Below are 16,410 nucleotides of genomic sequence, written 5' to 3'. Positions count from 1 at the left end.
TCTATACATGCTTAAGGAAAAGCTATTTAGAAGAGAAATCTCAGATATTTTGTTGTGGCTTTTTTAATACTAGTTTAATTCAGCTACTCATTTGATTCCTTGAGTTTATGAGTTGTTGAAGACTTTAGAAAGAGTTGTTTTAGACAATGACTATGATTTTGGTACAACATTTAACAGTAAAAAACAAAGCACCTTTAATTTTATTTGAAGTGTGTGTCAATTACAGTGTCAGATTGAATTCCTCTTTTCTTTGCTTTCAATGAAAATTCCCCTAACTGCTGTTTTATATTTTAAAAAGAAACTTCTACTCTTTTTGATAATACTTGATTTTAAAATAAATGATCTCTGTCAAGACTTCAAGAAACTTGTCCATTTACCACATGGATGATAACTTAGGATTGTGCTATATTGGTTGAAAATAATGCAAATACCACTGGCCAAGGTGAATGTACAAAGCAAGAAAAAGAGGATTCAGAGACCTGGAAAAACTACTTTGTTATATATGTGTCTCTATTCCAAAGATTTTTAAAAATCTGTTAAAATCTGTCTTCCTTAACCACTTTGGGTTATTTAAAGCAATGTTTTTATGGATAATTCAGCTGGAAGGGAAAAATTCAACTATGGTTAGAGTTCATCAGAACCATGTTCAAGTGTAGTTTAAGAGTCATAGTGTGCATAGTAGTACATCTGAAAAAATATGTAAATGGATAGAGTTGCAAACAACATTCCACAAAGAAAAAGGAAAGGTATTCATATGAAATCCTAGTATTTCATGTACACTGGAAATATAGACCATGAGTAGTTAGACAGTCTTTCATTTGTTCATTCATGTATTCAGTAATTCAGTTGTTCTCAATCAGGGGTGATTTATTCTCCAGGGGAATTTGTCAATATCTGAAAATACTTTTGGTTGGCACATCCAAAAGAGAGGAGGAAGTGCTACTGGCACCTTATAAATAGTGACTAGGGGTGCTGCAAAACCTCTCACAATACATAATCCCCTACAGCAAACAGTTACCCAGACCGAAATGTTAGTAGTGCTGAGGTTGAGAAACCCTGATTTAAACTAAAATTGCATATGAATCAAAACTATTTTATTCTGGTTCTAAACCCTGTGATTTATCAAACAAAATCTAATTGTCTATCTGTATCATATTTAAATTCAAGTAACCTATAGTATAGTGAATAAGTGTGCAGGACATGCATCAGACAGACCAAGGTTCAAATCTCACATCCACCATTTGCTTGTGCCTTAGGCAAGTTTCTTAACCTCCCTTTTAAAATCTGAACCATGTCTGCTGAAAGGCTCTACAATGGAGATTGAATGAGATTAATTAAAATGATTAATGTTAAGTGCATGGCAGAATGTTGGTACTTAGTGAGGGTGAAAGTGTTAATCGCTCAGTCATGTCCAACTCTTCGGGACCCCATGGACTGTAACTCATCAGGCTTCTCTGTCCCTGGAATTCTCCAGGCAAGAATATTGCAGTGAGTTGTCGGTCCCTTCTGCAGGAGATCTTCCCAACTCAGGGATCGAACTCTGGTCTCCTGCATTGCAGGCAGATTCTTTACTGTCTGAGCCACCAGGCAAGCCCTGATACTTAGTAAGTTTTCAATAAATTGTAACAGTATTGCCTTTGCATAGACTAAATCATTTGATCCTGACCTACCATGAATATCCTGGTCATATACCATATCTAATTGTTTCTAAGACACTATTGATTAGAATATGAATGATTATTTTATCTATCATGAAGAAGAAAGTGCTGTCAATTAGACTATGACATACCATCATTTATAGTCTCTCAATTCAGAGCAGCACATTTGTGCAAATAAAATGTGGATCTTAGAAAAGGTTTTTGCCAAGCCCATCAGCAAGCCTTATACGCAACTGAACAAGGCTGCCATTGACCATAGGCAGAGAAGCATAGCTTCCCAGGATGGTGTGATCAGGCATCTCCCTTCAGCCCCTTCAGGCCAGAATACTGGAGTGGGTAGCCATTCCCTTCTCCAGGGGATCTTCCCAACCCAGGGATCAAACCCAGGTCTCCTGCATTGCAGATGGATTCTTTACCAGCTGAGCCACCAAGGAAGCCCCAAAGTCTCATGCAGAGGGGCAGAAGTTGTTTTTAACCCTTTAGCCACAGTATCCGTCACTTTCATCCATTTTATAATTAAAGATGCTGAAATTAGAGAATTTAAGTAACTTGCCCCATCTCCAAAATTGATAAGCCTAGAAGCCACAGGTTCTTATTCCTGAGTCTGATTACTTCCAAGAACACTATAATACATCAAAGCAGGAGTCAGCACACCATAGTCCAAGGGCCAAATTCAGTCCACCATGTGTTTTAGTAAATCAGTTGTTATTGAAACACAACCACCATGCTCATTTGTTTATGTATTGTCTCTAGCTACTTTAACATGACAGTGATAGAATCCAAGTTTGGACAAGGCCTAAAATGTTTGTTTGTTGAGCCCTCTCTAAAGTATAACTATAAATTGTTTGACATGTCTATGAGTCAATATAAGGAGATAAAAGACAAAATGTTGCTTGTGTTTTATCTTTATAAATAACAGCCCATATAATTTTTCTGTGTACCTGAAGGTTTTGAGAGTCACTGATGCCAATCCTAACCTTTCCTTTGGATCAGAGACTGGCTAACTTTGTCTTCAAAAGGCCAGATAGCAAAGGTTTTAGAATATGTTTTAGGATTTATGGGCCATTTGGTCTTTATTGCAATTAACTCATGCCAGGACTGGCATTTAGATAACCAGTCAAGAGCCCACATTCTTCTCCACTAAGGACCTAGGAACATAGTAAAACCTGGGGAGCAGCAGTTTCAGTGAGTGTCCTTTGTTGCTACTGAATTAGATCAGAGATTTAGTCGTCATTTAAGAACTGTATCTATAAAGATTTTTAGAGTAAGTGCATCAGGCTTCTACAAACAAGTATTTGCCTCCAAGCAATGTACATTTAACGAACCCACTTGAGAGCCTGCTTATAACTACTATCTATTTTCTGTCTTCCTTCAGTCTAATCTTAACACAGCAACCAGAATGATCTATTAAAAAATAAGTTTAAAAAAAAGTCAGGTCACATAACTCCTCTGCTGAAAACCCTCCTATGCTTCCTATTCTCACTCAACCCAAGTCCTCATATCATTGCCCGGCAGGACCTACCCTCCCCCATCTCTCTGGCTTGCTTCCTGATACTCTCCCCTTGCTCAGTAGACTTTTCTCACCCTGGCTTCCCTATACTTGTATTGATCATGTCATGCACACTCCTGCCCCAGGGCCTTTGCACTTGCTTTTTCCTCTGCATGTATTGCCCTTCCCTGAAATACCACATGATTCATTCCCCTACTTCCTCCTAATCTTTATTCAAATGTCACCTTCTCAATGAGGGCTTTTCCCCTGGACACACTTTCTCAAATATCCACCTCCCATGTTCCCTTGGAAAAGGCAATGGCACCCCCACTCCAGTACTTTTGCCTGGAAATCCCATGGACGGAGGAGCCTGGTAGGCTGCAGTCCATGGGGTTGCTAAGAGTCAGACACGACTGAGCAACTTCACTTTCACTTTTCACTTTCATGCATTGGAGAAGGAAATGGCAACCCACTCCAGTGTTCTTGCCTAGAGAATCCCAGGGATAGGGAGCCTGGTGGGCTGCCCTCTATGGGGTCGCACAGACTCAGACATGACTGAAGCGACTTAGCAGCAGCAGCAGCATGTTCCCTTAGCCCACACATACATCTCCTATCCCCACTTGAGACTTTATTTTTTCTCTTTAACACTTTTCATCCTTTGATGTGCCATAATTTATATTTTGGGCTTCCCTGATAGCTCAATTGGCATAGAATCTGCCTGCAATGCAGGAGACCCCAGTTCGATTCCTGGGTCAGGACGATCCACTGGAGAAGGGATAGGCTACCCATTCCAGTATTCTTGGGCTTCCCTTGTGGCTCAGCTGGTAAAGAATCTGCCTGTAATGCAGGAGATCTGGGTTTGATCCCTGGGTTGGGAAGATCCCCTGGAGAAGGGAAAGGCTACCCACCCTAGTATTCTGGCCTGGAGAATTCCATGGACTATGGAGTCAGACATGACTGAACAACTTTCACTTTCAATTTATTTATATATTTTATTGTCCACGGTCCCCATTTGAATGTGAAGCTCACAAGAACAGAAAATGTTTCTATTTTATTCACTGCTATATATCCAGTATCAAAACAGAATTTAGAACATAATAGATGCTCTTATATTCAGTATATATTTACTGAATGAATTAACTAAGATGCTGGGGAGAGTTGGGTAAGATTTCACTTGCCAAAGGCATTCTACTGCCTAAAGGACTTTGAAATCCCATCATTATGAATGGAGGGCTTCTAAGAGTAGCTTCTGGTTATCAGTCTCATTATTTGATGGTCGTACCTATGTGTACTCTTTGGTTGGCCTTGAATAGCCTATGTCCCTTAATAGATTCTCTCTTCTTGGCTTCCTAACACTTGCCACTTTAAAAAATCAATACAGCATTATATTTTGTATATTTGGACAGATTATTTTTGAAATCCATAAATCTCTAAATCAGAAGAAAGCGTCCCTTTGGTGGGCTGCCCTTAATTAGCTCAGAATGGAGAGAGAGAAACTGTCATTCTTTGTCAATCAGCTTGGCACGTACTTGACAGGCTGCCGTTACAGTGAAGGAGAACTGTGTTGCTGTGGTCTAGCAATCCTAATTGTAGATAAATAAAAGAACAGTCACCCAGCATGAAGGGAAAGAGAAAGAAACTCAACAGCACAATGTTATGTTTTTCCATCCATCAGCCTTCATTTGTCAGACTCTGCCTGACAATCTAGGCCAGAGAAGTCAGGCTCTAACACAATATTGATTCCATTTTATTTTTCGTTTCTTGCCACCCTTTTTAGCAAACAGTTTGTATGTGGAATGAGAGACGGTGCAGTCAATATACGTGACTAGGGAACATTTATTTTAAAGGCTTACTTTGTTTTTTTGTTTTTTTTTTTCTTCCCATAAAACTGTATGTTTGTTTCACTATAATATTGTAATTGTCAGCTCTTGCTGCAGTAACAAATGACCCCCCAATTCCAGTGACTTATAACAATAGACATTGATTAACCATTCATGTGTCTGCAGATCAGTGGCAGCTTTACTCCACACTATGGGTCAAGATGAGATTTTCTCATCCTAGATTGTGGATCTGCTCCAAATGTCTTCTCATCCAGAACCCAGGCTGAAAGAGCAGCTCCTTTATGATACATTATTATCTCATGGTAAAAGACAGGAACTGGAGGTACTAACAAATCCTGAATTGCCTTTAAAGACCCAGCTCAAAGCTGTCATGCAGTCATGTCTGCCCACAGTCTATTAATCTAAATGAGGCACATGGTGAAGTCCAAAGTCAATGGGGAAGAGAGCATATTCACCCACAGGGCAGACATTTTCACACAGTCAGTGAATAATAATGAACTAATAAGCCAATCATAATTTTCACAAACATCTTAGAATTGATTCCAAAATCTTTTTTTTTATATCTCAACATCTCTGAAATTGAAGTATTTGCCACAAAAGTGCCTCCAAAGTTAATTTTTTTAAACTTAGCAATTCATGACATAATAGTCATTCTTCTATCCATGATATCTTAGACTTGATAGAAAAACCATTGATTGTGGTGGTTGACAAAACAGTCAAATGGCAGGAAATACTCTTTATAAATAAGGAAATTAAATGAAGAGGTACTTAGGTTTGCTAAAGAATATAGTTGTCATCTTTATATATTTTCTCTGTTTTCAGTAGCAGCATATGTATCTTATTCAGACAGCTTGTTTGAGTGGAAAACTGTACATTAGATGGATGTTAGATCTGTCTACCTATTCAGAGATTCATATATATTCATTTTTAGAATATCAATTAGAAATCAAAGTGTAATTCCCCTGTTTAAAAACCTTTTTGTGGTTTCTCCACTAAGGTCTTGAGGATGATATAAAAATTCCTTCTTTCCTTTGGTCCTTGCTTCTGCTCCTGCATCATTTCCTCCCATTTCCCCACATGGGATCTCCATGCTGCCTCTGTTTCCAGGCTTTGCATACACCAGATTCTCTCCTGACTACTTTTCCATCATCCATTCCTTTGTCAACCAGGCACTTGAGCTGTCTGTGTTCCAAGTTTTTGCTCAAACCTTTCTTCTCCAATAAGGCCTGCCCCTACTCTCTTTTTGTCCCTCAAACACAGACCTGATCAGTTGCTCCTCCATGCCCCATTGTACACTGAACATTGCTAGTCATTTCACCTGTTGCAGTCCAAGTTTAATACATGATTGGCTGTATCCTTCTGCCACGTATCATTCCCAGTTCCTAGCCAAGACTTTGAAATATAGTAAATATTAAATAAATGTTTGGGAAATGCACAAATGAATGTTGGAACATATGTGAAAAGGCTGTTGATATCCTTTTTACTTTGTGAAAATGGTAAAGAATCTGCCTGCTATGTAGGAGACACAGGAGATGCGGGTTCAATCCCCTGGAGAAGAAAATGACAACCCACTCCAGTGTTCTTGCCTGGAGAATCCCATGGACAAAGGAGCCTGGCAGGCTACAGTCCATGGGGTCACAAAGAGTTAGACACGACTGAAGTGACTTAGCATGCACACATACACATATATATATGTGTGTGTATATATATAGATAGATACACTCTAAGGTTAACAATAAGTAAAATGATAGAAATATAAAGAAATTAAAAATAACTAAGGAAAACAAGGCAAAATATGTCTCTCTTATATTATCCTTAGCGGCACCAAACTTCTAGTTTAAAAAGAAATGTGTGCATACTATCAGTTTAATATTGAATTAGAAAAATAATAGTCAATGAATAAATTCTTTAAAAAATATGAGTGTACATTAATTCACATATGAGTTGCTACTTTCATCCCCAAAGGTGCTGTTCAGTCTTTTTTAATCACTAACCATTGCTTCACTGCTTGTCAGGACCAACACTACCAGCAGTATAAGTAATGCTGTCTAAAAAGAAATAAAACGGAAGGTGCTTAGAGTTACTCCATTTTGAATACCTATCAAGGCAGGATTTTTAAAAAATGCAGTACCATATTTTCCTAGTGAGTATTAATGGTTGTTCCTATTACCTATTCAATAAAAATTACATACTTAAAATTATGCATAAGATTGTAGTGAAATGTCAGTACAATGATTTAAAAAAAAAAAAAAAAAACTCTAGTTATATCATAAGGGTCTTAACTCCTGGTGCACAATCTTATATTACAGAGGATATATTAAAAATAAGGCAGAGAAAAAACTTAAATGGAAATGTTCTGTTATTAGAAGTGAGTTTTTTTGGTTGAAATCCCATGAAGACATTCTTGTCTGAATTTTCTTTGAAGTTTAACACTTTCTACTTAGAAAAAAGTGGCCACTATAATTAGCCATGTTTCCATTTTAGTGGTGAACTTCTTCACCTTATCTTAAATCATATAAAAATGTGAGGTCATTGGGGAGATAAAAGATTTACTCAAACCAATTCTCTGACCTGGATATCATCAGTTTGACACTCACAAACCCACAAAGAGACATTCTTGGAATTTTTTAAAGGCTATGTAAGAATTTATTTTTTGTGGGAAAAGATAGGATTTTCTCTCATTTACCCATTGGAATGATACTATAGAATGCACTGGAGATAAAGAGGAGAAAAAAAATAACATTATAGTAAGAAGCATGACTGCCTGTTTTAGCATATGCATGTGTGTTCACACATACACACACACAGAGACACACACACACATGCTCTACTCAACAAAGTAGGCTGAAGTGGAGGTTTAGTGACACACACTTTCTGGTAATATCATCTCTGCCATTTGCAAGCTATATGGCCTTGGAAAATTGACCTAATCTCTCTTGGTTTCATCATCTGCAAAATCAGATAATACCCTTTTTGTAGGAGTGTAAGTACGAGGACAGATGTACAAAAAATAAAGTGTTTGACACGTGGTAAAGTGAAAGTGTTAGTCGCTCAATTGTGTCCCACTCTTTGCAACCCTGTGAACTGTAGCCCGCCACACTCCTCAGTCCATGGAATTCTCCAGGCAAGAATACTGGAGTGGGTGGCCATTCCCTTTTCCAAGGGATCTTCTTGACACAGGAATCAAACCTGGGTCTCCTGCATTGCAGACATTCTTTGCTATCTGAGCAATCAGGAAGGCCCAGACACATGGTAATGTTTCAGAAACTCTGTTTTGTTAATATTATTATATCACTTGATGGGAATCACTTAATATCACTGTAGCAGTTTGTTGATATTTTCAGCACAGTTAATGATTTCAGCAGCTTTTTCTTATCTTTGCATAGTCATGTGATTTGGCTGGTATTTGTTTGTTTGCTTTAAAATTTTTCCATGTCAAATCTTAATTGCATGAAGGGATATCAATTTTTAAAAATTTTTTCACATATACTTCCATTTTTTTCAGCTTGATCATCAGCTTCTCATAGTGTATTATTTTGCATGAGCTTAAGAAAACTATACTAAGGGACATATGAAAGGAATTTAATCAGATTTACTACAGTTGATCCTTCAAGCAATAATATTTGACCCTCAATAATAAATTCACATTGCAAATAAATGTAGTAAGGTAAATTGTAGAAAGTTATCTTCAAAATGGCCTTTCTAAAGTGATTTATCAAAGGCATGTATAATCAGATACCTAGTTCTCAAAAAAAAAAAAATCATAAAGGGGAAGTACTCACAAAGAATTAAGAGCTGAATATTATTTCTCTTACCCATTGCTCTGTTTCTGTTGGACCAAGTGTTAATCTCATCCAGGTACTTAAACTCTCCATTTTTTCATTAAAGGATGAAGAGATGGCAATAGTGTTGTTGGAAGGACATGGTACTAGGAAATATTTCTACAAATGGAAATGATGTGGACTTTCCTGGTGATCCAGTGGTTAAGGAGGGCTTCCCAGGTGGCTCAGTGGTAAAACATCTGCCTGCCAAGCAGGAGACAGAGGAGATGAGGGTTCAATCCCTGGGTCAGGAAGATCCCCTGGAGGAGGAAATGGCAACCCACTCCAGTATTCTTGCCTGGAGAATCCCATGGACAAAGGAGCCTCGTGGCCTACTGTCCATGGGGTTGAAAAGAGTTGGACATGACTTAGTGACTAAACCACCATTACCACCAGTAGTTAAGACTCTGTGCTTCCAGTACAAGGAACTGGAGTTCTAGCCCTGATCAGGGAAGATACTGCTTGCGTGTGGTGTGGCCAAAAATTAAAAAAAAAAAAATTTAATGGAAATGATGTGACTTTGCAATGCTCATTCATCAGAGAACTAAATCTAGGGTGAATTCAGTGGCCTGTAGAGGGAATATTTTACTTTCTTTAAGTGTAAAACATAGACATTTCACATGGCATCCCGTAGCCCATCTAATAAGCACCTCCTTAGAACTTGGAGCTCTAAGTAATATCTGGACTGCCTTCATGTCAGCCTTGCTACTCTTTCTGTTCATTTGCCAGTGAAGATTTTATGAATTAAAATGTGTGTGTTTATTTCCTGAGGGAATTCCTTGTCATAGCAAATGCAGTCTTTTAGCCCTGCTTGTTTACCAGTGCCTCCTAAAGAGTGGCATCAATTATTTGTGATCTTTGGAATTATTTATTTTCAATTGAAGACTGAGTGCAGGGAGAGCTTTCCCTGTGGTCCAGTGGTTAAGACTCCAGGTTTCCACAGCAGAGGTCACCCGTTCAATGGTTCAATCCCTGGTTGGAAAAATCTGTGTGCCGCTCAGGGCAGCAGGGAGAGGAACCTGTTAGTACTAATCATTTGCTGCATCCATGAAACAGTAGTAAAATTGTTGACTATTTGTGCTCATTGTCTGAAGGTATATAATTTGGACTGGGTGCCCTTGTAAATCATTCCAAGGGAAGAAGGAAAGATCCAACCCTCACCAAGTACACTCTGATTTTAAACTTGTTACAATTTTGCTGTTTAAAAAAAAAATCACATTTAGAACTTTTTATCATAGAGAATGAGTTAATACTTAAAATTTTAGGTTTGTTTCTTCCATAATTATTGTCCCTAAAGGACGTGTGGGTGTGTGTCTGTGTGTTGCACGCATACCCATGTAACACATAGAGTTAATGTTGTGGACTCTTTTAACCAAGTGGCTACCTCCCACTGCTATTTATTATAAGAACTGAAGAAATAATCCTTCTCAGGAGCATGTGATGAGCACCCACAAGTTATAAGAAACCCTACTGTGCCATATAAGATTGTAGTAATTTTGGTTCAGAGGACACCCTGCTTGGATGAGCTGAGAGAGAGCAGGGACAAACGCAGTGGAGAAAGGAAACAGTGGCATGAAGACACGTACACACCGCAGTGGGGGGAGGCTTCAGGGTAGGAGAGGGAGGAAGAGGATGCAGGTTAATCAGGAATTGCTATCTGGGGAAGATTGCCCAGGCCCTGACTGACGCCTGACATTGATTAATCGATACTCCATCCTACTGTTTAACAAGTGCTCCATCCAAAAAGTCTTCTGTAATATTTAACTTCACTTCCTTCAGCTTCAATTTATGCACATTTCTTTGGTCCTCTCTTCAGGAGAGCTAGAGAGCAGCCAGTGGCAAAGAGTTTTATATTCATGTATCTAAAGAGGGTGTTTTGGTTTTTTTTTTTTTTTCCTTTTGTTATGTAATGTTTTGTTTGGTCCTGTTTTTTGGTCATATGATCAGGCTGCAGTCCTCTCCAGACTAAGGAAAGCAGATTTTTAAGGATAACTGAATCATTCCTCAAAAGGTCTATTTAATTTGACTGCTTAATAATTAATCAGTCTTGATCCTGTGCTTTAAGTGTTAACTCTTTGGAAAGAAAGTTAGTCATTTTGACAGTGATGTGGAAAGATTTGTTTGGTTTCTAAATATCTCGAAACAAAATTTGGGATTCAGAGCCAAAATAAGAAGTGTGTGTAGTAAAATGGACATTATGGTTACTGAGATTATTGGAGTTAACTATCATATTTATCCATATTGACCACATGCATAGATCATACTTCTTATAACTGCATTTTACCTTTTCTGAAAAATAGCAAATATCTTCTCTGTTTCTACGTAATAGTATTATGATAATTCAAGTAAATTGGAGGTAATTTTTTTAAACTTTCGTATGTGATGCAAAGACCTCTATTTCTTTTCTCTGCACTGAAAACTACTTTGTGCCCCTCTGTACTGCACAGAAATTGATCTGCAATACATGTGGAGTCTCCAAGGATATATTTAAATTTAGTAATTTTATTGCTAACTGTGAAGTTAATCTGCACTGTATGTGCTCTTTTTCCCCAGGAAACTGAAGTAGCAGTTCAAGCTAAACAGCCGGATGTGGAAGGGATTTTGTCTAAAGGGCAGAATTTGTACAAGGAAAAACCAGCCACTGAGCCAGTGAAGGTAATGAAGCAACCTATAGCAACATCCATTACCTCATAATGGGTTATGCTTCCCCTATTTATAATCGATGAAATAACTTGTAAAGAAATATTGGCCATCCTGCAATAGCAGAGGCAGAGCTGTCTTTTTGATCAACATATCCTATTTATATATTGTGATCTTAAGGCTATTAATGAGTTATTGCATTAAAGGACTTATTTCTGTCCTGGTGCGCTGCCATCAATACAAAAAGTAGTCCCACCTTCAAGGTAGATTAAATTCTTTGAGGCTTTATTGCGTTGCTTGCCAGGCTTGATGCTTTTCATAGTGTTTGGCTTCATTCAGATCAAGCTACTGCATCATACTGTCTGTCTCCAGCCGCTGTAAAGAATCACAATATGGTCCATGACCTTTCTTTTCTCTATTGCTCTTTCTTATGAAAGAGGAAAATCAGCATTTGGGCATCAATACTTTATTGGGTCAAGAATTTTTAGTGAAATGTCATGTAATTGCTTCTCTCTTTGATTAAAAAAAAAAAAAGCTGGCCTGAGAGAAAGGTTTCTACTTCTTTCCTTTCCTCATGTGCATTTTGAAGTCTGGGACACATTTATTCACAGGCTATTACATGAGGAGAGAAATGGAAAACCAGTTCCGTTCTCAAAAAATAGATAATCAATGGTTTTCATTTGCAAATGAGAGTCCAAGTGATAAATAGAAGTTAGATATAGGTTACCTTATTTTTTGTACCTGACCAAAATTATAATGGCCCCCATTATGATGAAGGTTCCCGAGAGCCTGTAATGGTGGCTGTTTATTGATCAGTCCTGGCTTCTCTAGCTAATGTTGCAGGCTGAGATTTAGTGAGCCTCACCCTCATGTTTAAAACTGCTCTAAAACAGTGCAGGTCAATAACCTCATTATACAGAACTAGTGTGTCCTTGCAAATAACATTACCATGACTTACACTCTGTCTCCAAGGTCACTGCTTATGCTTGGCCCAAGCTTCATTTCTAGAAAATTGTTGGTTTTCCTTACAGTTTACAAGAGGGTTTTTCTTAGGTAAATTTAAAGGTTTGGGCTAAATGTAATATCCAAACAGCAGGTGCTGAAAGGCCCAGATTTTGCAGTAGATATCCATAGACATTTATACAGGAATATATTGTCCCCACTCCTAACATCCTCCCAAAGTAATTTGCATCCAGTCCAGGCCTGGAATGATCATTTTCATAAAGTAACAACATGTATAGTTTTTAGATTGGAGAGATAGAAAAGGTCCTGAAAGTAGCAAGTTTCAGGGTTTCTTTTGGTGCACTAGAGAAAGCCAGTCCCAAGCAGCTACCTTTCTTGATTAACAGAGTGACTTTCATAGCAAGCAATGAGATGGACAAATGGACCATTTTGTAGATCTGTTCTACCTACTCAAAGAGTTTATGCAGGGTTTGGCATAATTGCTACAGATCACAAATATGCCTTACAGTTGGCTTTTGCTTTTGAGCCTATGCAAAAAAAGAGGCAGAGCCTTCATTGAAAGTCAATGAGAAAATGTGTATTCATTGTACGTACACCATCCAAACCTTGAGGCTAATCGGTCATATCCTCAAAATCTGGGCCACTATGAGTTCAGAACTGGGATCTGCCACCTCTTGGGGTCTCTAATTTCTACTGCAGCATTAGTGACAGAAGAGGGGGATTACCTTCCTGAAATAAGAGAGCAGGCAGGGTGGTAACTTCCTTGTCTTTCACATCCCTGGAAACCGTTGTGTAGAGTCAGCCCTTGTCTTTCTTTTCTTTTCCCTTCCTTCACCATGTCCTTTCAAATCAGTTCATGGCAGAGAAGCACAGCTTAAATGAAAACTCATCCCCGCTCTGCCATTTACCCCTCAAGTTGGGAGAGGAATCACCATATCAGGTTCCTAGTGGCCAAAGGGCAAAATTGATTCAGGAGATCAGGAGTGAGGAGAAATGGAATATTCATGTGCAGCTTTTGATAAGGACCATGCATGACCTTGGAAATTCTTGAAGATTAGCTGGGGCATCTGGTAGCCTGAAACACTAGAGGCTCAGGAACTACCTCGTCATTAAGGAAAAAAGCACTCTGAAAGCTGACAAATGTTGGAAGAGGAAAAGGGAAAGAAGCTAGGATATAGAGCGGTTTCCTCCTGTGTAATAACAAAATATTAAAGGATGCTATCTAAAGCTGACAAAAAAGAAAAATGAAGACAAAAAATCACAAACAAACAAACAAAAAAACTACCTCATCCTTCAAAACCTGGAACCTAGCAATACAAGGTACCAAGCGAGGGGAACTGTTTAAATCTCTGCATGGATCAAAAACTTATTTTTAAAGATTAGGAATGATTTTTCTAAAGGGTAAGCCACTGCTCTGATAGTACATAAATCAACCGTGCATTTAACTTTGACTTCATACATCAAAATTTTTAAATTTTTCTATTCCTGATGCCTTTCCTCCTTAACTTTCAGGTTTCTCACCCTTTAATAGAAGGAGAAAGGGTACAAGTAGCCTGCAATACATTTTCATGACAAAAGTTTGGTTTTTGTTTTGGGGAGGAGGTACATTTGGAAAATATAACAATTCTTTGGAAAATATAACAATTCTAAAGAAGATGGTGATAGTCTTTCAAAGGAAAATGAAAATCCCTCATGGTGTGTATATAAGATCCAGTATTTAAATGGATAATTAGTATGTCCACCACTTTCAGACATTCTAATTAAGGACACAGCAGAGAATGGTTCTGTTTCTTAGAAAATTGGCTGTCTATTGGCACCTCCACATTCCACATCAGACAAGCTGTCTGCTTACCTCCTACGCTAACCTCCCAAGCTGAGTCCTCTTAAAGAGCTTGGCTCATCCCTGTTCAGTTTTTGGGGTTTTTTTTTTACCCTTCATTTCATCAACTTCTCTAGGGTTTCCTTAATTTTCAAAGATGGTAAAATTTTAGTTTATTTTTCTGTCATCCATAACTGATCAATTTCTTATTTTCTTTGAGAACTTCCTCTTAAAGATCAAACATACATTAGGAGACAGTTCTACTAATGACATAAATGTAGCACTAGATCTGTGATGCAAATTTACTGGGAAAATCTTAAGATAATTGAAGAAGTAAGCATCTTTGTTTTGCTTTCTATCTCTTCTGTCTCTCTCTCCCCTACACACACACACACACACACACACTTTTATTTCATTTGATTTGTACCTTGTTCCTTTCTCTTAACTTCAGAAGCTGTTGAAGATTGCTTGGATAAGTTCAGTAAATTGTTGAATACTGTGCTTAAGCTATACTTTTGGTAATAATACTTTATGGTAATGCTGTTGGGGGAATCATTTTAATACGTTCCATTTTCAGAGAGTAATGAGCAGGTTCCTCAGTAGCCCCGAATTTAGCAGTTAAAAAGCAACAAAGACAACTGCCCTCAGTAGCAACAATATTTACTACAAAAAAGAAAAGCCATTTGTTATTTGACTTAAAAATTGTTTAGTTCTTTAGAACTTAAGCATTTGGATGGCATTCTCTTATATTTTCACTTTCTTTAACTTTAATTTTGGAACGCCACTCTTCCTGTTAAAATTTTTTAAATGTGTGTATATATTTTGAAATACTTATATCACCTTCCATTATTAGAACCGAGAACATTAATGAAATTTAAAATGTCTTAGTTACTTGGTGAAGTGATAAGATCACACCAGCTGGTTTGCTTTGCTAACTTTTTAAATTATCCAGAAAAATCTTAACATGAATCTAATAATATGTTGTATTACCGCTTTTGAATTTTTTTTTTTAATGTTAAGAGAAAAAATGAGGTGTTAGGAACTTTCTATATTTGGCCAAAGGGTTCCACCCCAACCTTTAACACAAAAATAATTGCTATAAACAAATGGTCAAGAGGGCAATTACCATCTTCCAGGCATCATTTCCTCCGATATAAGCTGCAGAATGACAGCATCATTAGTCATTTTCAATTATAGTCAGTCACAACCAGGGATGTTTCATTTTCCCAGCTGTTTTGTTGTTAATTAACTAGATTAAGCTGTTTTTTCCCCCCTCCTGAGTTTGTTCTACTGCCAACATCAACATTTGAAATTTTGAAAAACTCTTTGGGTTTATTTATTTATTTATTTTTTTGCCTGATAATTCAAAATATATCACTCACAACAGATGTGCATCCAAAAATTTATATACAATATAGAATGTCAAGTGGTGTCTTGTTGGTGAAAATGTTTCCCAATTACACATTACATTATAACAGTAATTGGATCTTTATAAATCATCTATCAGGCTATCTCATTTACATGGTGTAACTTTTTTTTTTTTTGGTAACATCAGAATCAATAGCAAGATAACAGATATGAGTCTATCCCCCAGATAAACAGATCCATTTTGATTGACTCATTTGATAAACACAATTTCCATGTCAATGGTAATAGAAACAGTTCAGGGAAGAATTATAGGGAGTAACAGTATTAGAGAGATTTTATAATTTATTAATAGATGGGTATCAGAATTTCATTTTTTAATGCAAATAAGTTTTACAACTGAGTAAAAAGTCTTGACCATGAGAGATTGAATCAGTGCTAATCACTCTTTGGAAGGAATGATGCTAAAGCTGAAACTCCAGTACTTTGGCCACCTCATGCGAAGAGCTGACTCATTGGAAAAGACTCTGATGCTGGGAGGGATTGGGGTCAGGAGGAGAAGGGGACGACGGAGGATGAGATGGCTGGATGGCATCACTGACTCGATGGACATGAGTCTGAGTGAACTCCGGGAGTTGGTGATGGACAGGGAGGCCTGGCGTGCTGCGATTATTGGGGTCACAAAGAGTCGGACATGACTGAGCGACTGATCTGATCTGATCTGAATATAAGGAGAACCCCGCTTTCCCAATGAGAAGATAAAATTTATAATAAATTTTTGAGCAATTGATAGAATCATTTAGGAATGTGGATG

The 16,410-nt window shown here is 37.7% G+C and overlaps 1 protein-coding gene across 10 annotated transcripts in view; it reads left to right on the top strand.

Moving 5' to 3' along the window:
- The window catches only part of DMD (dystrophin), a 2,656,945-nt gene that overhangs the window by 1,887,553 nt on the left and 752,982 nt on the right, over positions 1–16,410 (top strand). For all 10 annotated transcript variants that reach the window (XM_027533579.1, XM_027533577.1, XM_027533571.1 and 7 more), the window contains one exon: positions 11,363–11,464. In XM_027533579.1, coding sequence (XP_027389380.1) covers positions 11,363–11,464 — 102 coding nt within the window. The remainder of the gene's footprint in view (positions 1–11,362; positions 11,465–16,410) is intronic.

This window comes from Bos indicus x Bos taurus, chromosome X (genome assembly GCF_003369695.1).
Source record: "Bos indicus x Bos taurus breed Angus x Brahman F1 hybrid chromosome X, Bos_hybrid_MaternalHap_v2.0, whole genome shotgun sequence".
Taxonomy (NCBI): domain Eukaryota; kingdom Metazoa; phylum Chordata; class Mammalia; order Artiodactyla; family Bovidae; genus Bos; species Bos indicus x Bos taurus.
The sequence above is the reverse complement of the archived record's forward strand: the minus strand, read 5'-3'. Positions and strand labels throughout refer to the sequence as shown.